We start from the raw sequence: 17,896 nt of genomic DNA, 5'->3' as shown, positions 1-17,896 counted from the left end.
CCTAGATCTGTGAGCATTGGGGGCTCCCGATGAGGACGTCGGGGTGGGAGAGGACGCGGGGCGTTGGTGCACTGCGAGGAGGGACGAGGAGAGCAGAAGGGGTAAGGTCGAGTAGGAGGAAGTGAAAGGATAAGTTTTGTTTTTATTATAATGCTGGCGGGAGCAACCGGTGAGATTGAAAAAGCCGTTCTACGTTTATACGGTCCATCACACGCACGACACGTGCCATTTCAGATCCTCCAAACATAGCTGTAGTCCACTTAGGCAAGGCATTCTTGTCACCGACCGAGGCCGAGCTCAAACTCAAAAACGATGCCCTCTTCCTCCCGCCACCAGCACCTGGCCTCGCTGACGAAGCTGCTGACCACCCACGTGAACGCCGGCCGCCACCGCGACGCACTCGGCCTCTTCTCACGCATGCTCTCGGCCCCTGACCTCCCGCCGCTCACCGATCCCTCCTTCGCCCACGCCTTCCCGCTCGCGCTCAAGTCCGCCACCGCGCTCCGCGTGCCCGGCGCCGCCGCGTCCTTCCACGCGCTCGCCGCCAAGTGCGGCCTCCTCTCCAGCCCCTTCCTCGCCTCCGCGCTCATCACGTCCTACGGTGCACGCGTCGGCGGTGGTGGCGGCGTCTCCTACGAACTCACCCGCCGCCTGTTCGACGAATTGCCCGCCCGCAACGCCGTCGTCTGGAGTGCCATGATCTCCGTCCACGTCCGGGCGGGCGACCTCGCCGCCGCGGCGTGGGCGCTTGACCACATGGACGTCGCCCCGACCGCCTCCTGCTTCAACACCGTGATTGCCGCGGTTGCCGAATCAGGGGAACATCCAGCCAGAGCCATCGAGGTCTACCGACACATGCGAAGAGTGGGCGTCCCGCCGAGCTTCATCACGTTGCTGGCGCTCGTCCCTGCATGCACCGCGATGGGCGCATTGACGTCGATCAAGGAGGTGCATGGCTTTGCAGTGCGGCATGGCATGTGCTCGAGATCCCACATTGGCAGCTCCCTCATCGAAGCATATGGGCGCTGCGGTTCTCTTGCTGCTGCTCAGAGGGTCTTCAACCAGGTTCATGATCAGGATGTGGTTGTTTGGAGCTCTCTGGTTTCAGCTTATGCTTTCCATGGTCGCGCCGAGGTCGCAATGTCACTTTTCCAACACATGGAGGACCAGGATGATGTTCGGCCTGACAGCATCATGTTCCTTAGTTTGTTGGCGGCCTGTGCCCATTCTGGTCGTGCAGATGATGCGTTGCAGTATTTCAATGTGTTGACCAGGAGATATGGAGTGGAAGCTTGTGGAGATCATTATTCGTGTATGGTAGACGTCTTGGGCCGGGCAGGACGGCTGCATCAAGCTTATGAACTTATACGAACAATGCCAGTAAAGGTTACAGCAAAAGCCTGGGGAGCTCTTCTTGCTGCATGCAGAAAACATGGGGAGGTGCAGTTGGCAGAGGTTGCCGGGAGAGCATTGTTTGAGATCGAACCAGAGAATGCAGGAAATTTTGTTTCGCTCGCAAACATCTATTCAGGCCGTGGCATGCATGAGGATGCAGAGCGGGTGAGAAGGGAGATGGAGCAGCGAGGCGTGCAGAGACTGCCTGGTAGCAGTTGGATGATACATCACAAGTCAAGTTGTTAATGCAATGTCCAATAATTTTTTCGGCTGGAATGGTTGTTCATACTAGCCAAGCTATGGTTTTAGCTGTTTTGCTATAAAAGTATAAAAGGTCACTGACTGTTTAGTTTTAAGCAGTGATCTTTTATGAAAAATTAGGCATGCAATTGAGAAGTGTCAGCGTTGGTTCACAGCAAATTTTGCTTAGATGCAATGGCCATTTCTCCATGGAAAGGTAAACGGGAAAAACATTCTTTTCTGTTTTAGCATTTAGGAAAAATGAACATCTAACTTGACTAGGGTAATAAGTAATAACTGTATATCAGAAAGGTGCCATATGCAGCATATGGCATGACTGCAAAACTAGCTGACTTTAAATGCAACTGAGACATTTATGTGGTGATATGGTTAACCTTAGTATGTGAATCCTGCAGAATCATGAAGTTCTCTTCTGGTGGTGGAGTGAATCAGGTGTACATGTACCATCCTCCGTGACTTTTCTGAGGCCCTGGATCAATCTAAATTCCTTGGCTCTTGTTTCCAGACATTAGTGCTCTCTCCATTTTTTACGTCAAAAGATTCGTAGGTTTGTTACTAATTGTTGACAACAACCATGCTAAACAGTTAAAGCATACATGGAACTAAGTTGAGACTGATACTCAGTGTCAACTCCCAAAGTTTATTTTTCTCAAACACACAGGAGAGCTGCATATCATTATATTAACAAGAAAGGAGGGGGCAAAAGCCCAAATACAAACACCCCACACCCTAAGAAGAGAAAACTAGAAAAGATCTCACCCTTAGGAAAAACGAAAGCGACCTCAACTTGGACATGGGAGCCACCTTATTCAAAGCAGTTAACTTTGTACCATCTTACATACATTTCCTATGTCATTTTTCAATCTGATATGGCATGAAATATTCTTGAAATGCAAGTGTGAGTATTATCTTCATCAGCCAAAAGACTCTGTTCTGTGATAGTAATCAGTCTATTTCCTTTCTGGCAACATCATTTCCCATCGGCACACATGGTAAGTTGGTAAGTCATTTCAAAGAACAGTAGAGGCTATAGCGCTGTTTTTTTTTCTCGAACTACGCAGGAGAGCTGCGCGTCATTTCATTAAGGTAGAAGAAAAAACGGGTTTGGGTAGCCCCTACCGAGTTACAAAACACACACCAACACCTCAGCAGCCATTATACTCAGGCTGCGCCAGAATCGGGAAGAGGTGACCAAACAGAGAGCACTAGCTCTTGGAGCTTGGAAGCCCCAGCCATGCACCATAGGCTGCCCTCAGTGTTTATAGCCCTAAGAACCTCCTGAGTGTTCGGTCTGACCTTTTCAAACACACAATCATTCCTGTGTTTCCAAATCTCCCAAGCGACCAGGATTATCAGAGAATTAAGGCCCTTACGCGTCTCTTTTGGTACAGCCAAGAATGTTTTCCTCCACCATCCAAAGAAACGGGTCTTGGGAGATTCAGGAGCTAGGTGTATCAGACCCAGGCATTGGAAGATCAACACCCAAACCTGGCGGGAGAACACACAGCCAACCAGTAAGTGGTGGATTGTCTCCGGAGCTTGGTCACAAAGGGGGCAAACCTCCGGATGAGGCAGACCTCGCTTAGCCAGGCGATCAGCGGTCCAACACTTGTTGTGAAACACTAACCAAATGAAGAATTTGCAACGCGGAGGAGCCCAGCTTTTCCAAATCCTCCTCCAAGGCCCAATTCTTACAGAACCCTCAAAGAAGGCAGCATATGCCGATTTCCATCTATAGGACCCCGATTGACTTAACTTCCATTTGTATTGATCTGGAGTATCTTGTTGCAAGACAACATTCTCCACAATATCCCAGATCTGAAGGTACTCATACAAGACCTGAACTGTACGCGCTCCCTTGATGTCACCCACCCAGCGATTATTTTGGAGCGCTTGAGCAACAGTCCTTCTTTTGGTCAATCTTTTAGGGACCGTGTTGAACAGATTGGGAGCAATTTCATCCAAAGTATGACCATCCAGCCAGCGATCTGTCCAGAACAAGATTTTCTCCCCATTACCAACTATTGCATCCACAGCAACATTAATAAGGGCCTGAGTGTTTCTGGAAATTTGTACTGGGAGACCAGCCCGTGGCCTGGAAGGGTCTGTCTTTTGTGCCCAAAGCCAGCGGGCCCTTAATGCGCAGCCAAGCAGTTCCAGGTTAATAATTCCAAGTCCTCCATATTCCAGAGGCCTCTGCACCTTTTCCCATGCTACCAAGTAATTACCACCATTGGCCTGTTCCTGTCCTTTCCACAAGAAGCCCCTTCTTTTTTTGTCTATAGCCTTGAAAACCCATTTTGGAAGATCCATGGCTATCATATGATAAATGGGAGCAGCGGTTAAAACCACTTTTACCAGTACCAATCGCCCGGCTTTGTTTAACAGGGAAGCTTTCCATCCTGGAAGATAATCAGCCACCTTAGCGCTGTTGGCAGTGCACTTAGCTTTAAATCTGTATATGACTATAACTATATGTGTTGGTTTCCACGACCCACATTACAATCAGTCAACGTTAATTTTACTGACTCAATTTGGCCAACTGCTGGAAAATTCATGAATGTTTCTACAAGCATCCTTTTCTACATGATGATCAGTTGACATATGCTTTGCTGCCCTATTTAGTCGACATATCCTTTGCTGCCCTATTCAGTCGACAGATAGAAAGGCACTGAGATTAATATTTAGGCTTGCCCACTGAATTTGTTGGTTCCTTCTGCTGGCTAAAATATATTTTATTAGGTCAGTTTCAATGGACTGAGGAGCTACCTTTAGCTTTGTAATGGAATTTCTTCTACCTTTAGCTGTCAGTGCATAGCGATATGATGCTAACTTTCACACATCTTTACCAAAAGCATGGTCAGTTACAAAAATGACAAAAATATAGGGCTAGTCAAGTTGGCGCATTAAGCAAGATCCTTAATATCTTTCCTGTTATCTTTCATCCATGTTATCTAGTGTTTGAAATAAATTATTGAAGAGTACGCTCTCACATAACTCTTCCATTAGTCATGTTGGTATGTGTGTGAGCTGTGAAAATAGCAAGATATTTTTTATATGCATATTGTATGCTTTTGGAAAAGGATGCGGCTATTCTTTTTAATTACCATCCTACGCCCTGGGATCAATACCAAGCACCTGAACCCGTAAGTAGTTGGGTGTTGATTCAAGGTCAGTGACTATTTCCTAAGCACTTGAATGAAAGCAAAAAAAAATGTTTGCAAAAAGAGGTTCTTATACTTTTTAGCATCTCTAGACTATGCTAATACTTTGTATAAATCTGAAATGTTCATCTGCAGCACATTATAGTATAAAATTGTTTTACCATTTGTATATCTGCTCATATTTTTATTCATGTTTGGGACAATCAATTTGTTGCATTCACTGTCCTATGTGTTAGCTTGAAAGTCTTTATGATTTGTACAAGCCTATATCAAACTATTATTTGATGATTAAAGATTTCAACTTCAGTACTCATTGAAAAAAAAATACTGGTGCGAACTCTTTGGGTAGCGTAAGTTAAGAAAAAAAAAATTGGTAAGTAACATCAGTATTATGATTCTTATGAAAAAATGCAATTAAGTAGCATGGCTGGTGACGCACTAATTGGGATGGTACATTAATTTGTCCTGTACTGTATGTGAGAAGCTAATAGGTGTATGCCAGTGACTATTGCCCTTAGCCTTGATTTGTATAGTGATAGGAATCATATGGATTCTGTAGTTACCTGGAAGGACACTTACCTAACATCCTATGAGGTCCCTCTCAATAGCTCTGCTGTAGCATTGTAGGTGGGCCAGTGTGGATCACTATTGTTTGTGGTGCTAGGCCCCATTTCAAGCAGCTTATTGGCTGATGTGTAAGTGATTCTATGAACCTAATTTCTCTAACAGTTCTTGTTTACTTTATGCACTAGGAAACCTGATATTGTTACTATTTGTCTTGTCCACATGAATTTCTTGTATTTATCTTTATAAATTGGATCGAAATCTCTCATCGTACACGTGCTGATAATGCTATGGACCGCATTTTTTTTTTTGCTTTGCTTGTTTCGATCACTAAATTTGCCTGTTTCGATCAGTACTTTTTCTGAACCAAAATCCTTGATTTGCTTCAAATATATGGAGAGTGCAACTTTGCTGATTCCATATACTTGGTCATGAACCCATTGAACATAGAGTAGCTGATTGAGCCACTGACATGCATGTAAATCCAACTGGCAGGAAGCAGTGTGTTGATAAAATGGGTTTATATCAGCTGTTATTTAGCATGTGGGAGCCTCTGAGTGGAAAACAGGCGTATCAGATTTGCTGATGCAGCTCATCTTTCATGAACAGTTGAGCATAGCTTAAAAGCGTATCACTATGCTTCTGAAAGCGAAACATTCTTGGTGTGCCCTCTTTGGTATGAAATGGTACAGCCGTATAGCCTAAGAAAAAATTGCTTTGTGCACCGCTTGAAGTACTTTAGTATGCATTTATCTTTTATTACTGCTCCTCTGCTTCTCTTGTAGAATTCTAAAACTGTCCAACTCTTTCATTTGCCTGCCTTAGGCATAGCTTCTAGGCTTAGTAAGGTAATAGCTAGCAGGCACATTTGTTTTCTAAGATCAGCAGACATATTTTCTTGATAACTTTGCATATGAGCCATCCGTACACCTGTGTGGATTGCGTCAAGGATACTCAAGTTGATAGCCTTTATCTTTCGAAAAGCATATACTTTTCAAAAGGGTAATGATGATGCACACTAGATAAAGTGCTTCGTGTTCATCTATTATGTTCTGTGCCCTTTGCACAGTGTATTTTGTGTTGTATGCCAACTTGTGTTAAATTGATCAATGATTGAGATAGCTAACCTGTTTTGGTCCACAAATTCATTATGAACCCATTATTATTCAGTAAAATTTGTTAGTTCCTGTAGGAGAAATAGAATTGGTAGAATTGGTCAATTGGATATTGTATTGCTGAGCCTCGTGGGCAGATTATATAGGAGTACGTTAAGGGTCAAGTAGCCTTGCTTAGAGATACGGTAGGCCGGGATTACAAACAGTCCTGATATACCATATCTAGAGATATCCCTATATACTCTAATGGTTCCTTTCAAAGAAAATAGCATCCCTTAAAGCTCTGTGAAGTTCCTGTTTTATTACTTCATAGAACCCATATATGGAGCCTTACATTCCCACTTCGCCAGACAGAACCTGCTACCCTTTTCCATTCTTGTGCTACAGCTTTTCCATTCTTAAGCTACAGCTCTTTGGTACGTTGGTATTGAATTCATCCTTTTCTAAACATATCCTTGGGGACATACCTGAAACTTCTATCCAGAAGAGTGAATGCGTCACCTCCTTGGTAACTTTCTTGCCACCCTTAGAAAGTGTATTCCATATTTCCATATTTAACGGTTTCTTTTTCTTGGAAAAACAGATAGTGAGATGAGCGTCAAGCAAGCACTACCACCAGCAGATGCATGTGGACCACAGCACTGGCCAGTACCACGGATGGTTCCGCCTACCTGACCGTGCACGTCAGTCCACTTCTCATCATCCTCTGTACGTGCAAGTGCAGCTCCACTAGTTACCTTCCAAGTATATATAACCAGATAAGCAGAAGGCAGGTGATGCAAATGACCCGGCTGGAAGACCTGACACCTTCTCCATCCATGACGTTGCCCGTTGAGCATTCGTCAAGGCCGACCCTGGGGTTTCCCCTGGGGACTGCTCTCTTGCTCCTCGTGATCTTTGCCCTGAGTGGCATGTTCTCAATGTGCTACCACTGGGACAAGCTCCGCTCCCTCCTCCGGTCTCGGCATCCTGCCTTGTTCGAGGAGAGCGAGCATACGGCCATCTCCATCGGGTCATCACCGAGCAAGACGACTTCTGATCACAAGGTAAACTTACGTCCTATGCGCACACCTCATCCTAACATGCTGCTGAATACCCAAAAGATCGTCACTGTTGCAAACTTGAGCTGAGAATCATATCTGTGTCCTGTTTGCAGCTTGAGAAAGTGGGGAAAGAGTGCGGTTTGCCCGTTATTATGCCTGGGGACAAGGTCCCCAAGTTCTTCGCGAGGCCCTGCCCTCACGAGACGTGTTTGCCTGAAGCACAGAAGACTGAAGTTCCGTTGGAAACCAAATGTTCGGGACCGTCCGTTAGTATCTGTATACATGAAAGCACAGTTAGCTGTTAGCGATTTATGATCGGCGGATTGAGTGTATATATGCTATGCTTGTTAATAGAAGTGTGTAAACATTCACCTGTGCTATATATACAAGAGTCCGGTTGAGATAGGTAGATATTCTTTCTTTTCTTTTTCAGTGAGAGTTTGAAAGGACAAACGGTCCTAACTGGTGGTTGTTGAATGTTGCTATAACCTTGAGACGTCAACTCCCCAACCCGTAATCGAAGAGCAAAGGAGCGTGTGGTCAGATGCACGGAGAATGATGTTCTTTTATATATGCTCCTTATTAGGTGTTTTGAGCGTGGATCAGTCTTATGAAAACTGTCAGTCATCCCAGTGGCGTCACCAATGGGCACCAGCTCTTCTTCTGGGCAATCGAGAAAGATTGAGTTGTGATTTCCTGAACCAGGTAAGCAACAATGCTCTACATCACTACTGTGCGTGCCCAAGTGTTTTGGCCTTTTGGGACATTACTTGTTTTGTCATCGTGGAGATTGGATTCTTTAGAAGAACGAATGGAGCACTTGAACTTATTTGCGAACGCTATGTGAGATGCGGTGATGTGAAATATCAAATGAAACGCACGCACTGAGCAATCGGTGTGTGTGGGCTGGCTCTGGCTGGCTGTGCTCAGTGCTCATCTATTAATGGCCCGTTCGTTTGGAGAAATTTTGGAGGAATCTGGAGAAATTTGTGAGAGAAAAACACTGTTCCGGATGAAAAAAATAAGCGGATCAAGTCGGGTTTAAGGGCACGTGAACGGGTGTTTGCGAGAAATCGTCTTTGTTATAGTGAGGCACACATATCCTGTGACGTGGCAAGAAGCGCCATCCAGGTCGATTGTTTTGTTCCTGGGGTGCAGTGCCGTATAAACATGCAGCTGAGGTGCTTTTGCAAACACGTGTTAGCTGATGGATATGATATGAACTACAGACTACAGAGTGTGCTAGCAGCTGGGTGAGCTCAGCTGGAAATTTGCAACCTCGCCTGCTGCTGGCCGGGTGCCTAGGTAGCCATCCAATATTGCTGCAGGGGTGGTATTTGTTGGTGCCGTGCAGGTATCTTTTTAATACCGGAACCTAACGCATTACCGGGGGCTAAAAGCAAAGCAGGGCAGAGGCACTATCACCAAGTGCTCTAAACCGGCCAGGATTCTCATTCACCATCACCATCACCAAGTGCGAGCAGAATGCAAAGTGCGTATGACTCCAGCTGTTTACTTTTGACATGGCCACTATCGGCAGTTCTTGTGTACTACCAGCATAGCATGTAGTACGTGGAAACTCTAAGAAATGCCTAGGATCATGAATGAAGCAAAAAAAAGATGCAGCATGCATGGACATGCACCGAGAGTTAGAGCCAGAGGCAGGGGACAGCGGCCTAACATCTATCGCAACACAAAGGACTGCCACTGAATTCGTGTCTCCGGTGGCGGCCCGGTCCCGGCCCCGGCCGGCGGGATAGAAAAGCGATGTGCTGGGCCAGCCGCCCAGCGTCAGGAGCACCAGGACGAGTGGACGACGGCTGGGTGGGGCTAATGCTGTAATGCAGGTGCAGCAGGCACGGGGCACATACAACAGCAGCTCGTATTGCTCGTCCCTGCTGGTTGCTTGTCAGTTGTCAGTTTTGACAAAGGAACAGAATCCGGCTTTATACCCTTACAACTAAAGAAATCAGACAACTTGTTACAGATGTTTAACATAAGACAACACATGTCCAACTTAAAACTCGATTCTAACGTTATTTGGCTCCCCAAATGAAGCAAAGGAATTCATAGCCACCGTTTCTAGTGCCCAAGACACTCCGCGAGTAGGCCTTAATTTGGTGAGACTTGCTAGCGTCCGGACATCCGATTCAGGGAGCTAGCGTCGGAGAGTGCTCCCGCGTCTGCGCCTGATACACCCAACTCTCTTGCCCCGCACCCATCCCGCTCCAGAGGCCGCGCGGGCCCACGCACGTGTGGGGACCACCCTGAGCTCGCTCCGTTTCACACACCCGAAAGCACATAGCAGTGGCTGCAGCAACGCCACCAGCAGGCGCGCGAGGTGACCCACAGCCAGGGACGAAGCCAGCGGTGGGGCTAGGGGGGCTTCAACCCCCCCTACCCATCCTGAGCACGTGGAGTTCCCCTAAGTCCTCCCTTAATATTTTATGCATACATGTATTAGGTAGGAGGGGCTAAGGTTAAGAGAAGATAAAAAGCCTCTATTCTTTTGTTCAGCCCTTCCTAAATTTTTTTCTTGCTTCGTCACTGCCCACAGCGGCACGGTGACCAAAGGTAGCGCAGTAGAAGCAGCAACATGTGCTTCCTCGAGATCTACTTTTGAAACATCTAAATGAAACACTTGCAACATACGTCTGAAAACAGATAAAACACTTGAAACATGCGTGTATAGCCATAGCAATATGTGCAACACCAGATCTACTTTTGAAAACATCCGGATGCAACACGTGCAACATACAAAAAGAAGATAGATGAAACACTTGAAACATGCGTCTGAAACACTTGCAAAAAAAACACCTAAAAACACTTGAAAAAGCAAATATACGTAACATCCAAATTAAACACTTGCAACATATGTGTGAAACATATGCAACATCTAAATAAACACACTTTCAACATACGTTTGAAAAACGGATGAAACATTGGGAACAAACGCTTGCAACATACGTGTACAAAACATTGCAACATCCCGATCTACTTTTGCAATATTCGTATGAAACACTTGCAACATACTTATGAAATACCTAAAACATTTGAAATGTACTCTTGCAACATGCGCTTTCAGCGCAAGATCTCTTTGCTGCTCGGGAGAAATGGAGGCTCGCCGGCGTGTGAAGTTCATCAGTGTAGAGCTCGCCGGTGGCGCGGAGCGACTGGCCAGGGGGCGTGATAGCCGTTGAACGCGGCGGCCAGAGCGGAGCCACCCTCTGTTTCTTCGACCCTGGCGATGGAAAACTTCGCGTCGTCGACGGACCGGCCAAGGGACACCGCAGCCTTGGAGCGGACCGGGAAGGGGGCAGTTGCGGACCGGCCAGAGGGCGCGATGGGACGGCGGCCGGAGCGGAGCTACCCTCCATTTCTTCGAGTCCGGCGATGGAGCTTCGCGTCATCGGTGGATCGGCCAGGGGACACCGCGACCTTGGAGCGGACCGGGCAGGGGGCAGCTAGGGACCCGCCAAGGAGGCGCGATGGGGTGGCGGCCGGCCTCAGGGTACCGCCAACGGGGCGCATTACGGACTCCAGGCCGGAAGCGCTGGCGATGCCGGCGGCCAGTGGAGGAACCCCACTGTTGCGGCATTGCAGAGCGCGGGCACGGTGGAGCACGATTATGGCGCTGCGGTGGAGAGCCTTATGGAGAATGGAGATAGTAGGGTATGGTTGGAGGCATGTGAACAAGAAAGATATAACTATTGGGCCGTTAGGCTGGTGCTACGGTCCTCAAACACGATGGTCGAGACGATCGGACGCCCTAACCAGAGCATTATAGTATTTTGGTTGTCATCGCACCGTTATGGCCTGTCGATATGGAAGCCTTGGCTTTGTTCATGACATGCAAGAGCGCGGGAACGAATGATGCATTAGCAAGGCTAGCCGTCGCGTGTGGTCGCTTTCGCCGCGCGCGGCGTGGTCAAGTCAAGAAAGGAAGGTTCGCGTATGCACGCACGCCGAATCACCTTACCTACTAATAATCATGGCACACACATTACACACTATGTAGATGGATTCAACAATGTGGGTGCATGCTTGTTGATGACCAAAGGACTCATGCGCCACGTGGTGATGCCTCCATCAAGCTAGCTAGCCACCTAGTTACAGAGTCTAAAATTTTAGAAAAAAAATCATAGAACACTACAAACCCAAATAAAATATTTAGAGCTCGTGAAAAATATCTTGAGAAGCTTTTCAGAATTTGATTTGGTTCTATGGAAAAGGAAAATATATACAGAAAAGCCTGAAGATTCTCAAAACTTTGTAATTGATGTGTACAAATACATTTTTAAAAAGTTCTACAACAAAATTGTGAGATGAAGAAGCTTGAAGTTGACGGGTGAAGGCCTTGAAAATCACCTTTTTTTTAGGAAAAAAAGGCCTCGAAAATCACTTGTAACACGATCGCCATGCCCTCGCCTCTGTGACATCACACAATGGGCCGCTTGTCCGCCCAAGTAGTAGTTACGTATGGCCCGTGTATCCACCGTGCCCGTCCCCAACACATCGGCTTCGAGCGGCGGCTTCACGCATCACGCGCGGACGCGGCTCCTACGACTACGGCGACGCGCTACGCCGGCGGCGGCGGCTGGCGAGTGGGGAGCGGCCGAGCGAGAGGGGGCTCCAGGCATCCAGGCGAGCAGGTGACTTTTTTTTTCTTCTGTGAAACTGAGTCTGTGATTGGTGATTGGATGATTGAATGTTTGATTGTCTGATTGTATGAACTCATGATAGATTTCAATTTTCAGTGGGGTCATAGTGGGGTTACGTTGCTCTAGCGCTATTGTTCAGCCCCTCCTAAAATTTTTCCTGGCTCCGTCCCTGGCAGTGTATATCCTGCTAATCCGCTGTTCTTTAGTCTAATTTGCGGTAGATTAGATTAAAGGAATTCGCAACATAGCTCAGGGCCATGGCTGTAAGCCATCACTTCTAGATTAATCTCAGGTGTACCAGTACCAACCCTGCTTTTGTGATCTTTTCAGAGAAAACTCCAATTTTTCGCCTGCTGAGTGTTGACTTTGGGAGAGGCGGACGTACAATGGGCAGCGGCACGGCGGAGAAGTTCAGGTTCTGCATTGACAGGGGCGGCACCTTCACTGACATCTATGCCGAGGTACCCGGGAGAAGAGAAGGCTATGTCACGAAGCTTCTCTCCGTCGACCCGTCAAACTATGACGACGCGCCCATCGAAGGGATTAGGAGGATCCTGGAGGAGTTCTCCGGAGAGAGGATCCCCCGGTCGGCCAAGATCCCCACCGGCAAGATCGAGTGGATCAGGATGGGCACCACGGTCGCCACGAACGCCCTCCTGGAGAGGAAGGGCGAAAGGATTGCGCTTTGTGTGACAAGGGGGTTTAGGGATTTGCTCCAGATTGGCAACCAGGCTCGCCCGAACATATTCGACCTCAAGGTGTCAAAGCCGTCGAATCTTTATGAAGAGGTGATTGAGGTCGATGAACGAGTTGAGCTCGTTCGGGATGGTGACAGTGACAGGGATGAGTCATCTGTTGAAGGGATCTCTGGGGAACTGGTGAGGGTGGCAAAGCCTGTTGATGTCGAAGCATTGAAGCCTCTGCTGAAAGGTTTGCTTGACAAGGGGATCAGATGCTTGGCGGTGGTGTTGATGCATTCGTATACTTATCCTCACCATGAACTCCTGGCTGAGAAGTTAGCTCTGGGGATGGGATTCAAGCATGTATCGTTGTCTTCATCGCTGACACCAATGGTCCGTGCAGTGCCTCGGGGCCTGACGGCAAGTGTGGACGCGTATCTCACACCAGTCATCAAAGAGTACCTATCGGGATTCATGTCGAGATTTGAAGGGGGTTCTGAACAAGTGAATGTGCTATTTATGCAATCAGATGGAGGACTTGCACCGGAGAGGAGATTCTCTGGGCATAAAGCGGTATTATCAGGACCTGCAGGTGGTGTGGTTGGCTACTCGCAGACCTTGTTTGGACTTGAGACATCAAAGCCACTGATTGGGTTTGACATGGGAGGTACATCCACGGATGTGAGCCGCTATGATGGAAGCTATGAACAAGTTCTGGAGACACAGATTGCTGGGGCAATTATTCAAGCTCCCCAGCTTGACATAAACACTGTGGCTGCTGGTGGTGGATCAAAGCTTAAGTTTCAATTTGGTGCTTTCAAGGTTGGACCAGAATCTGTCGGGGCACACCCTGGTCCAGTCTGTTACCGAAAAGGTGGTGAGCTAGCAATTACCGATGCCAATTTGATCCAAGGAACTGTTATTCCTGAGTACTTCCCATCAATATTTGGTCCAAATGAAGATATGCCCCTTGATTATGAGGCTACAAGAAAGGCCTTTGAAAATCTTGCAGTTGAGATCAACTCTCACCGAAAGAGTCAGGACCCATCAGCAAAGGACATGGCAATTGAAGAGATTGCACTTGGGTTTGTCAATGTCGCAAATGAGACAATGTGCCGGCCTATACGCCAGCTAACCGAAATGAAGGGGCATGATACAAAGAACCATGCCCTCGCATGCTTTGGTGGTGCTGGCCCACAACATGCATGCGCTATGGCAAGGTCCTTGGGTATGTCTGAGGTACTTGTTCACCGATATTGTGGAATATTGAGTGCATATGGGATGGGTCTTGCTGATGTCATTGAAGACTTGCAAGAACCATACTCTGCTGTTTATAATACCGAGTCATCTGCAGAAGCATCTAGAAGAGAAGTCCTTTTAGTAAAACAGGTGAAAGAAAAGCTGATGGAGCAGGGTTTTGGAGAGGAGAGCATCAGGACAGATTCATACTTGAATTTGAGGTATGAGGGAACTGATACGGCCATCATGGTTAAACAGCCAGAGCAAGGATCTGGAAATGACTATGCTGATGAGTTTGAAAAATTATTTCAGCAAGAGTATGGCTTCAAATTGCAATACAGGAAAATACTCATATGTGATGTGAGAGTTCAGGGTGTCGGTAGTACAAACATCCTGCAGCCTCGTGAATTGATGCAGATATCAACCAAACCTGTGAAAGAAAGTTCATGCCAGATTTATTTTTCAAGTGGGTGGCAAGATACTCCGCTGTACAAGCTTGAGAATTTGGGTTATGGCCATGTCTTGGAGGGTCCTGCAGTTATTATGAATGGGAATAGTACTGTGATCATAGAAAAAGACTGTAAAGCCATCATTACAAAGTATGGTAACATAAAAATAGAGATTAATGCTGCTCCATGCACTGTATCAATATCAGAGAAAGTTGCAGATGTGGTCCAACTTTCTATTTTCAATCACCGATTCATGGGTATCGCTGAACAGATGGGTCGGACACTTCAAAGAACTTCAATTTCCACTAACATAAAGGAAAGGCTAGACTTCTCTTGTGCTCTCTTTGGTCCAGATGGTGGCCTTGTTGCAAATGCACCTCATGTCCCTGTGCATTTAGGAGCCATGTCTAGTACTGTGTGTTGGCAGCTTAATTTTTGGGGTGATAACCTCCATGAGGGTGATGTTCTTGTAACAAACCATCCATGTTCTGGGGGGAGCCATCTTCCAGACATAACAGTTGTCACGCCAGTTTTTGATCATGGTAAGCTTGTTTTTTTTGTTGCTAGTCGAGGTCACCATGCTGAGATTGGTGGCATCACGCCAGGAAGCATGCCTCCTTTCTCAAAATGTATCTGGGAGGAAGGTGCTGCCATCAGAGCATTTAAACTTGTCGAAAGGGGTGTTTTCCAAGAGGAAGGAATAGTCCAGTTGCTGCAGTCACCTTGCTCTGATGAACTTGCTGGCTATAAGATCCCAGGAACACGTCGGATCCAAGATAATCTTTCCGATCTCCATGCTCAGGTTGCAGCAAACCAGAGAGGTATATCACTTATCAAAGAACTGATAAATCAGTATGGCTTGGTCACTGTTCAATCATACATGAACCATGTTCAAAAGAATGCTGAGGTAGCTGTTAGAGAGATGCTCAAAACAGTTGCGTCTAGAGTTGCAAAGGAGAATGGATCATGTGTTGTTGAGGATGAAGATTATATGGATGATGGCTCTGTCCTTCACTTGAAACTCACCCTTGATGCTATTAAAGGTGAAGCTACAATTGACTTTGAGGGTACCAGTCCTGAGGTCTATGGCAACTGGAATGCTCCTGAAGCAGTTACAACAGCTGCTGTCATATACTGCCTACGGTGCTTGGTGGATGTCGATATACCGCTAAATCAGGGCTGCCTAGCACCTGTGAAGATCCTCATTCCTAAAGGCTCTTTCCTCTCACCAAGTGACAAGGCTGCTGTTGTTGGTGGCAATGTGCTAACATCTCAGAGAGTGACTGATGTTATCCTAATGGCATTTCAAGCCTGTGCCTGCTCTCAGGGCTGCATGAACAATTTGACCTTTGGGGACGACACCTTTGGTTACTACGAGACCATTGGAGGTGGATGTGGAGCTGGGCCAACCTGGGACGGCACTAGTGGTGTTCAATGTCACATGACAAACACAAGGATGACTGACCCTGAGATCTTTGAGCAGCGGTACCCTGTTCTTTTGCACACATTTAGCATCAGGGAGAACAGTGGAGGTTCTGGTTTACACAGAGGTGGTGATGGCCTCGTGAGGGAGATTGAATTCCGGCGGTCTATTGTTGTGAGCATTCTATCCGAGAGACGGGTGCATGCTCCCAGGGGACTAAAAGGAGGACAAGATGGAGCTCGTGGTGCAAACTATTTAGTCAGAAAAGATGGTAGAAAGATTTACCTTGGAGGAAAGAACACTGTAACGGTTAGTGCTGGTGACATTCTTCAGATTTTCACGCCCGGTGGCGGTGGCTTTGGCTCTCCTTGATGACACTTCTTGCAGATGCTGATCTTCCTCCATTTGTTTCCTACCTTTGTACACCAGTAGCTCTATTTAGAAATAAAACATAGTAAGACCGACACAAACACAGCTTGTTGGAGATTCCAGATGCTATTATTGCTCCCTGAGGCATTGGATCTGAATAAAGCATGATGGTGCTATTGTTCATCAGATACCTTTTATGTGAAACCTATAATGCCAAAATTGATGATGAATGATGCTTGCACTTTCTTCTTATTTTGATATTAGTTGGAAATTGCCATGCTAATTTTCCTATGGTTTATGTTAAACATGCCCTCGTATGCCTGCATACCTCAGCTTGTGAATTGTGAATGTTGCTTCATTGATGTTGGTCTTCATAGATTATTTATTGTTAAACCAGTAATTTCCAAACATATACTGCTCCCGTGCACGCATACCCCAGCTTGTGATTGTTTCTTCCTAGTCTGCTTCAAAACCCAGTTTGCTTCCCGTAGCTGCTTTGGATGCCTTAAATGCTACTCTCTCCGTTCCAAATTGTAAGTCATTCTATTGTTTTAGGTACATAGTTTTGCTATGCACCTAAATATATTTATGTCTGATAAAATCTATGTATCTAGAAAAGGAGAACGACCTACTATTTAGAACGGAGGGAGTACCGTTTGTTACAAGGCTAGTACTATTTGAACCATTTTCTTGCTTGGGCCAGCACATTTGGCAAAGTTTGGCACAAATATGAGTTTCTTGCAAGTGAGAAAGGGGCAAAGAAAGTATGTTTTGTCATAGTTGTGTCGTTGAACCAATGACCAAGAATCCGTGGTTCAGATTAGGATGTGGTGTGGCAAGCTTAGTGGTCAGCAACCATATTTTGTTATGACGACACTGATAATATTTCGGGTTTAGGTCTAAATACTTTGATCATATTAGCAGCTTGTGATATTGGAAACACATAATGACTGCATTGTCAACAATACTGGTGCGGACGGTAAAGGAGGGTGCCTATGGTGTATGGCCGGGGCTTCTAGAGGGTTGGGTCTGTTTGGAACGCAGGAAAAATCCCCTGTTCTTGTGTTTTTCTTGTGAAATCGAACTGATTCCTGTAAAATTCCTGCGTTCCAAACAGGCCCTTGGTGTTTTTGCGCATTTGGCTTGTCATTTTGTTCATTTTGTTCAAGTGTGGCGCCCATATATATATATATATATATATATATATATATATATATATATATATATATATATATATATATATATATATATATATATATATATATATATTAGAATGTTTGGGTCTTGTGTGTTGTGTGCATGGCATTATTCATTCAGTACTCTCTTCTTAATAAAACGATACATAGCTCTGCTGCAAACATGCAGTATAAACTTATTGTTAGCTTAATTCATATTTCCTTTAGGCAATCATTGCTCGCTTTTAACGCAGATGAAACCTCAGGGTTGAGCTGATATAGTAACACCGTCAATAATTACCCAAATTAATAGGAAACATACATTTTGGAGCACCGAACTCTGTTTTCGACCACTGAC

At 46.1% G+C, this 17,896-nt stretch overlaps 3 protein-coding genes across 3 annotated transcripts; all 3 read left to right on the top strand.

The window, feature by feature from the left end:
- Positions 1-129: 129 nt before the first annotated feature.
- LOC136514749 (putative pentatricopeptide repeat-containing protein At1g03510) lies at positions 130-5,188 on the top strand. The gene is made up of 2 exons (XM_066508462.1): positions 130-1,852; positions 2,052-5,188. Exon 1 carries the CDS (start codon positions 313-315, stop codon positions 1,639-1,641), a length of 1,329 nt encoding a protein of 442 aa, XP_066364559.1. The 5' UTR covers positions 130-312; the 3' UTR covers positions 1,642-1,852; positions 2,052-5,188.
- A 1,496-nt stretch (positions 5,189-6,684) lies between these two features.
- On the top strand, positions 6,685-7,947 carry LOC136514750 (uncharacterized protein At5g65660-like). The gene is made up of 3 exons (XM_066508463.1): positions 6,685-7,007; positions 7,083-7,545; positions 7,656-7,947. Exons 2-3 carry the CDS (start codon positions 7,126-7,128, stop codon positions 7,845-7,847), a joined length of 612 nt encoding a protein of 203 aa, XP_066364560.1. The 5' UTR covers positions 6,685-7,007; positions 7,083-7,125; the 3' UTR covers positions 7,848-7,947.
- Positions 7,948-12,031: 4,084 nt separating this feature from the next.
- LOC136517377 (5-oxoprolinase 1-like) lies at positions 12,032-16,615 on the top strand. Its single transcript, XM_066510930.1, has 2 exons — positions 12,032-12,194; positions 12,534-16,615. The coding sequence occupies exon 2, from the start codon at positions 12,590-12,592 to the stop codon at positions 16,364-16,366; it is 3,777 nt and encodes a 1,258-aa protein (XP_066367027.1). The 5' UTR covers positions 12,032-12,194; positions 12,534-12,589; the 3' UTR covers positions 16,367-16,615.
- Positions 16,616-17,896: the final 1,281 nt, after the last annotated feature.

This window comes from Miscanthus floridulus, chromosome 17 (assembly GCF_019320115.1).
Source record: "Miscanthus floridulus cultivar M001 chromosome 17, ASM1932011v1, whole genome shotgun sequence".
Taxonomy (NCBI): domain Eukaryota; kingdom Viridiplantae; phylum Streptophyta; class Magnoliopsida; order Poales; family Poaceae; genus Miscanthus; species Miscanthus floridulus.
Note: the sequence above shows the minus strand (reverse complement) of the source record. Positions and strands in the feature narration are given on the sequence as shown.

What these genes read in the sequence shown, in the direction of transcription:
- LOC136514749 (XM_066508462.1), top strand. Translation starts at nt 313, where the DNA reads ATGCCCTCTTCCTCCCGCCACCAGCACCTGGCCTCGCTGACGAAGCTG.
- LOC136514750 (XM_066508463.1), top strand. Translation starts at nt 7,126, where the DNA reads ATGTGGACCACAGCACTGGCCAGTACCACGGATGGTTCCGCCTACCTG. An exon ending in AGACGACTTCTGATCACAAG is followed by an intron (nt 7,546 to 7,655) that starts GTAAACTTACGT and finishes TCCTGTTTGCAG; the next exon opens with CTTGAGAAAGTGGGGAAAGA.
- LOC136517377 (XM_066510930.1), top strand. Translation starts at nt 12,590, where the DNA reads ATGGGCAGCGGCACGGCGGAGAAGTTCAGGTTCTGCATTGACAGGGGC.